The sequence below is a fragment of the Rhipicephalus microplus genome, chromosome 10, assembly GCF_043290135.1.
Source record: "Rhipicephalus microplus isolate Deutch F79 chromosome 10, USDA_Rmic, whole genome shotgun sequence".
NCBI classification, from domain to species: Eukaryota; Metazoa; Arthropoda; class Arachnida; order Ixodida; family Ixodidae; genus Rhipicephalus; species Rhipicephalus microplus.
In genome coordinates, this window is record NC_134709.1 from 45540812 (window position 1) to 45547036 (window position 6225).

The 6225-nt window shown below is 51.0% G+C and overlaps 1 protein-coding gene across 1 annotated transcript; it reads left to right on the plus strand.

The window, feature by feature from the left end:
- Window positions 1-628: 628 nt before the first annotated feature.
- Window positions 629-5804, plus strand: LOC142774708 (uncharacterized). Its single transcript, XM_075875599.1, has 3 exons — window positions 629-917; window positions 2193-2458; window positions 4484-5804. Exons 1-3 carry the CDS (start codon window positions 792-794, stop codon window positions 5478-5480), a joined length of 1389 nt encoding a protein of 462 aa, XP_075731714.1. The 5' UTR covers window positions 629-791; the 3' UTR covers window positions 5481-5804.
- Window positions 5805-6225: the final 421 nt, after the last annotated feature.

The following is a 6225-nucleotide window of genomic DNA, read 5'->3' on the forward strand; positions in this document are numbered from 1 at the left end:
AGTAAGTTAATTATGATTTGAAGTGCCAATTACGAATTTGAAAATATGTAGTGAGTCCACAATTCAGCGCGGAAGTCGTTTAGTCGCAGTGATGTACTCCTGAACGGCGAAGAAGACATCCCTGTGGCTGTACCCCAGTCATGACGATACTTATAGCGCGAGAACAGAACGACGACAAAGAGACAAGAAGAACACTCTTTGTCGTCGTTCTGTTCGCGCGCTATAACTATCGTCATGTCATACAAACTAGCCCAAACTGCCACACTTCTAATGTACCCCAGTGTATAGAGGCTCCAAGAGAAAGAAGAACGGATTATGATATTCGCAAGCCTAGTTTCTGAAGAGGTTGTGATAGCACGCTTTTCCTGGATGAATGGAAACGGCGACAAGATAATGAAATATTGCTAATTGTTCCCTCTTTATTACAGTAAACGCACACAATTCAATAAATCTGATCTGTGCGAGTAAAAATTGAAGGAGGCTGACGTGGCAACGAAATTTTGTGAAGGCAACTTTCATAGTCCTTGAATTAGACTGTGCCTCCACATACAGACGAGGGAAAGATGAAGAAGAAGCAGTAGTGCCCGCCACGTACTCGATGAATATTTTTTAATTAAAAAACATTTTACGAGTTTATATTGTTAATATGTAGAGGCTAAACTGTTCATTTTTCACGCCGTTCCTTCAGCAAGTGAACTAAATTCTTAAGCGAGGCACCGACCGACTCGTGGCCTATCCGCCGAGGTGGATTGTGCCAAGTATTTGAGGAACGAGAAGAAGAACGAGGAAGCATGTACCAAGCTAAGATTTACGCCAGGGACCGGCAATGCCGGAACCATCGCTGCCACTGGAAGAACGTGTACGTGTACGACGATAGGCTGTGGCTGGACAGGCACCTGATCCTAAAAAACCAAAGGGTGAGTCGTATTTGTTCACAACATAATCGGTACGTTTGGGCATAGGTGTGCGCCCCTCGCCCTAGTCGTCTGAGAGGGGGGGAGGGGCAAAGTCAGCCCCATAAACTGACAAAATAGGGAGGAGGGCACTGCGACGAACCTCCCCTCCCCCCCCGCCCCTGAATGGCAGCTCTGCGCACGCCTACGTGTACGAGAAGAAACCACCGCCCTATTCGATGTCGTAATCTACGCAGTTCCAAAGCTAATAGATCACACAATGTCAAGGGCTGATTACTGCATGTCTGTCCACATGCGCGGTGCCAGAAGCTTCGTGTTCGGATGATTGCTCTCCGATTATATCCTGCTTCGATAGTTCGAACAGACGGCACGCAACCAAGAAGTCTTGATATTAAAAATCTCTCACTAACAATCAACTTTTCCAATACTACTTGAAGGCGTCTTCAATGAATGCGCAAGCTCGTTGCAGAACTTGCAAGCCCTATCCGTGTGATTATGAACCCTTTCACGGGCATGCGTGCATGACCACCTGATAGAGTCATCCGTCTGCGGTATTTTTTCCTTTTCTTCGATTCGAAACCAGCGTTTCAAAGCCAATTCACTGGCACACTGTGCGTGCAGTGCCTCGTGAACGCTTACCACTTCACGAGCACTTTTGAAAATGTCCGCATTACTGCTGGTGTCATACGCCTCTTGACAAAACCAGTTTTTCCCAGCAACTTTATAAACGATAATATTTTTGCCCCTTAAAGTTCGGTGAAAGTAGTACTGTCCGCGTGCGAGATTAGTGTTGCTTTATGTGTGGCCACATATAATGCAAAAGGGTGATCGGGAAAAATCACCAGGGGGACACAAAAATTGTCATGGTGGGGTCTTGTTTTTATGAGTGTAAGTGTCGCATTAAAGACATGGAAACCAAAATCGTGCATTGAAACAAAATAAAATAAAACAAGCACATGGGATTAGAATGTCAGCTAGTTGTACTATGATAGTTAGTAATCTCAGCAGTCTGTTTAACTGCAGTTGTAATTTCAATAAAATTTACAAAGCCCGTGGATGGTATAGACATTTCGGTGGCGGGTGGTGGGCCTCAGTGAAAATCTAGGCACTGGAGAGTTCCTGTGCGCGATGGATAAACGGCCTCATTCTCTCTCTTCATAGTTTCTTAGCAGTAAAATAAAAAAAAGTGCATTTCGGACAAACTTGATGGCGCAATCCGCACTCGGGCAACCATTACATACCACTCATGCACCCATGTTGTCACCCAAATCCACGCAGATGCGACGGGGCCTTTTGTTGATGTTAACGGCGGTCATCGTCTTCGTGCCGACCATGCTGGGCTGTTTGACGCACCGAATACGAGGGTTCGAGGACGTGGGCCGTCTCTTCGGCTTCGGAGAACCCTCGGCCCCCGCCAATGCTTACAACGACCGCGTCGGCCGTGCGGTTGAACCGCACTCCAACTGGGTGGAACACGGCCACCGGTGGCAGTCTCCGCAAAGGGGCCTGCGTCTGTTCTCGGCTCACTACCACCTCGAGCTCGGGTATGGGAACGGGGAACACGTACGCCCTGCCCACAGGCTTGCCCATGTTCGTGCGTAAGACCGTTTGGATTGCGTCGTCCTCAACTCGCATGTCTGGTCGAGGTAGCGCGAATGATGCTGTAGATTTATGCCACAGGAGCGAAAGAGAGACACGCCTGAACGATAACCGATGCCAGCCCGGAACGTGAGCCGTGGCTTCACGTGCCACCGCCTAGCGCCTTCTTTATTTTCTTCTGTCGCCATCGCGCGCTCTCCGGTTTGCGCGCCGCCCGAACGAGGGCGCTACAGGGCCCCCCGTGTAGACTGGAAGTCGGAATGTGACATGCCGTTTGTGGTATTGCAACGGAATATCAGTCGTAGATGAGAGGCTTTCTAGGGCGGTCTCCAGGTACGCCGGCTTGAGTCGGTCCAAGATGACTGTCTCTTCACGGCCGTTCTGAAGTAGAGTGGCAGTTTTGGGGGTGCGGTGAAGGACGCGGAATGGTCCGTCGTAGGCTGGTGTCAAAGGTGGTCTGACCGCGTCGTGGCGCACGAAAACATGTGTTGCAGTGGCCAGATCAGGGTGGGCGAATATGGTCTTGTGTTCGGAAGGTCTGGGTGGAGTGGGCCGGAGGTCTTGAACGCAGTCGAGGAGGCGTTGTAGGAATTGCTGTGGCTGGTCTGGTAGCTTTGTTGACGTGAAGAAGTCTCCCGGAAGCCGTAGAGAAGTGCCATACACCAGCTCTGCTGTTGAGCACTGCAGGTATGCCCGGATGACAGCTCGTAAACCTAAGAGCACCATTGGCAAGGCATCAACCCAGGTGGCTCTATTGACGGCGGATTGGCTGAGAAAGGCGTTGGAGGAAGAGCTCGCGAAGCAACGCTGAGTGGGCAGAGACGTCGTGTTTCCCAAGAAGCTGTCGCATTCGGCGCAGTAGTTGGGAGGGGCGCCTGTCGCCAAGGTCCCCCTCTGCAAGGAGCTGCTGTAGGCGGACGCGTTCCGAAGGCATGAATCGTTCCAGCACCTTGGTTTTAAGGTGCTGATATGGCGTAGTGTCCGAGGGGTTGGAGAGGACGTCGGAGAGCTCGCTGGCAACGTCAGGAGGAAGGACGGAGGCTACGTGGTAGTAGCGTGTCGTTTCTGAGGCGATGCGGTACAGGGAGAATTGCGCCTCGTGATGAAACCAAACTTGCGGGTCCTGTGGCCATAAAGATGGGAGACGCAGTTGCACGGCCGAGACGTCCTGCGGACGTGAGGCTTGTTCGGTTGAGGGTGCATTCGAGTCAGTCATTGTCTTCGTCCGAGATCACCACTTGTAGGCTTATGCCACAGGAGCGAAAGAGAGACACGCCTGAACGATAACCGATGCCAGCCCGGAACGTGAGCCGTGGCTTCACGTGCCACCGCCTAGCGCCTTCTTTATTTTCTTCTGTCGCCATCGCGCGCTCTCCGGTTTGTGCGCCGCCCGAACGAGGGCGCTACAATGCCATGTATAAAACAAAGTACCCAAATAAGAACGACCAAGTTGCAGTATACGAGGCGTCCTTCTATGTCCATTTAAAAATTATTTAACGTGGTACAGTGCTCGATGTGAAAATATACAAGGATAATGTGGAAGTGACTAAAACAGCGAGAAATATATCCTAACAGGAATACTGCGTACAAGATACGCGTGCCACAACCGGGGCTAAACGTCAAGCGAGGCCGAGAGCGCGACCGAAAATGGTTGCACGGACCGGGCCACGCTGCGAGTGTTTGGTTTGGGAGTCCTGATGAGATCTTTATCTGGTCGGTATATTGATTTGTATATTGTGGGAAGTGAACCGTTCTTGGAATGCAGCACCAGTAATACTTGGCCGCCGTCATCGTGAAAATCCAGCGCACTGAATGATGACAGTACAAATCGGGCTGCAGAGTAACCATACGGGGTTCACTTGGCACGCATCTGAAATGCTTATAGTAAAGAAGGCCCTCGGATCCCCGCGCTTACGCCTACCCTAGTTTTTTCTCATTTGCATTTCTAATTTTGCATGTCTTTTACGCAGGTCCTCGTCCGAACCCGTGATACGAGTCCTCGCGCTCGCGTCTACGGAATTCCTGCAGAGCTGCCTCGTGCAAGCCCGCGTTGTCTACCGGGACTACCCAAACTCCTTTCCGACCAGACCTTCCGCGTGCAGACGGCTGTCCCGATCATCGGAAGACGGAGATCCCCGCACCTCGCCGTGGCGGCTGCACGACGCGGTTCTCGAGTTTGCCACGGGTCAACCCAATGACCGCGTGCCGGTCGCCCTGTCCATCCGCACTAGTCGAGACCGCCAGTCTGACGTGTGGATCCCCATCAACGCGTCGCTCGTTGAGCCTCTTCGCGACAGGGATTCCATCGCCATCTGCATTCGCGTAAACAGTGGGAGCCCCGAACTTGTGAACGATCTCGCCGAGTGGTACCGATCCAGAGGAGCACGGCAGGTGACTGCCTACGGCCTGGCCAACGTAAGAAACAACGCCGCGGTCAAGGCGCCTCGGTTTAGGGGGGAATTCGTTCCCTGGTACGATCCCGAGGTGCTCGCCAACGTCTCGGTCGCGACGGCCATGTCCCTGATGCTCGGAGACTGCGCGCTACGTTCTTCGGCGACGTCCAAATGCGTGGCGTTCCTGGGAGCCGACGATATGCTAGTCGTTGAAACACGGGGTTCTCGGTCCAAGCGCTCCATGCGGGACCCACGGCTACTACGCTTGTGCGAAAATTCCGGGGTGGTGTTCCTGGAACATCGCGATGTAGGCCCACCTTGCGAAGGATTAGCCGATACTAACAACGCTACTTTGGGTAAGCAACTGCCACAGGCGACGCCCTTCCGGCGCTGCGTCAATGGCACGGCGCGGCAAGCCGTCCTGTTCCGAGTCGACGACGGCTTGCTGGACGGTTCGACTGTCGTGGAAAAAAGTGCGATGGTTCCGCTGTCCATTGCCACCTTGCGTTCTTTCGCGTCCGCCAAACGGAATGACCGGACGAGCCATTTGGATATTGAACAGACCTCCACTTGACCTTGAGCATGCGACAAGAAAAACGCGAGCTGTTGACTAGTTCTAATAGTTCTGTTGAATAGTTTGTTGACTGTAACTAGTTGTCACGAGTTTTCATTAGCTGTCACTAGTTCCAAGTATTCTGTTGACTAGCTTTTTAAGGATAATTTTTCTCCTATAGGTGAGCCACAGCCAGCGTTTTTTTTTATTAAAGAGAAGCCAACGAAGCTGATTAAAGTAGGCATTTTGCTTCTTTAAATGACAATTAGGTCAAAACCAAGTGAAATGTGACTATGTGAGATGACCAGTGATTTCGATCAATCAACCAGTTTACCATATCAGAAACATTATCCCATAATATTCTTTTTCTTTATTACCTCGTGCAGACCACACACAAACGCATCTGATTATGATTGAAATGATTCCTCCTTAACAAGAGGCGATTGCCGACACGATTTTGTTCTAAGTTAAACAGACCGACTTTCATGGAGGTTGCTTAGCGTTCAGAAAGTCTCATCACCGACACTGTGGTTTTGTGACGTGTTTTACCGGCGGCTTCAGCGTTTATCTGAAAGAAAACTTTACAAGGGATTGTTTAATTTGTGACAACGACGATATCATTATGATCCACACCACGCCGGCTTGATTCTGACAACCTGTCGTTCTTGAACGTGCGCCACACAAGTACACGGGTGTTGTAGCAGTCGTGTTCATCACGTTCCGAAAATGAACCTACGCTGTCATGCTTATCGGATCGCTGTGTAGC

What these genes read in the sequence shown, in the direction of transcription:
- LOC142774708 (XM_075875599.1), top strand. Translation starts at nt 792, where the DNA reads ATGTACCAAGCTAAGATTTACGCCAGGGACCGGCAATGCCGGAACCAT. An exon ending in TGATCCTAAAAAACCAAAGG is followed by an intron (nt 918 to 2,192) that starts GTGAGTCGTATT and finishes AAATCCACGCAG; the next exon opens with ATGCGACGGGGCCTTTTGTT. An exon ending in CACTACCACCTCGAGCTCGG is followed by an intron (nt 2,459 to 4,483) that starts GTATGGGAACGG and finishes TCTTTTACGCAG; the next exon opens with GTCCTCGTCCGAACCCGTGA.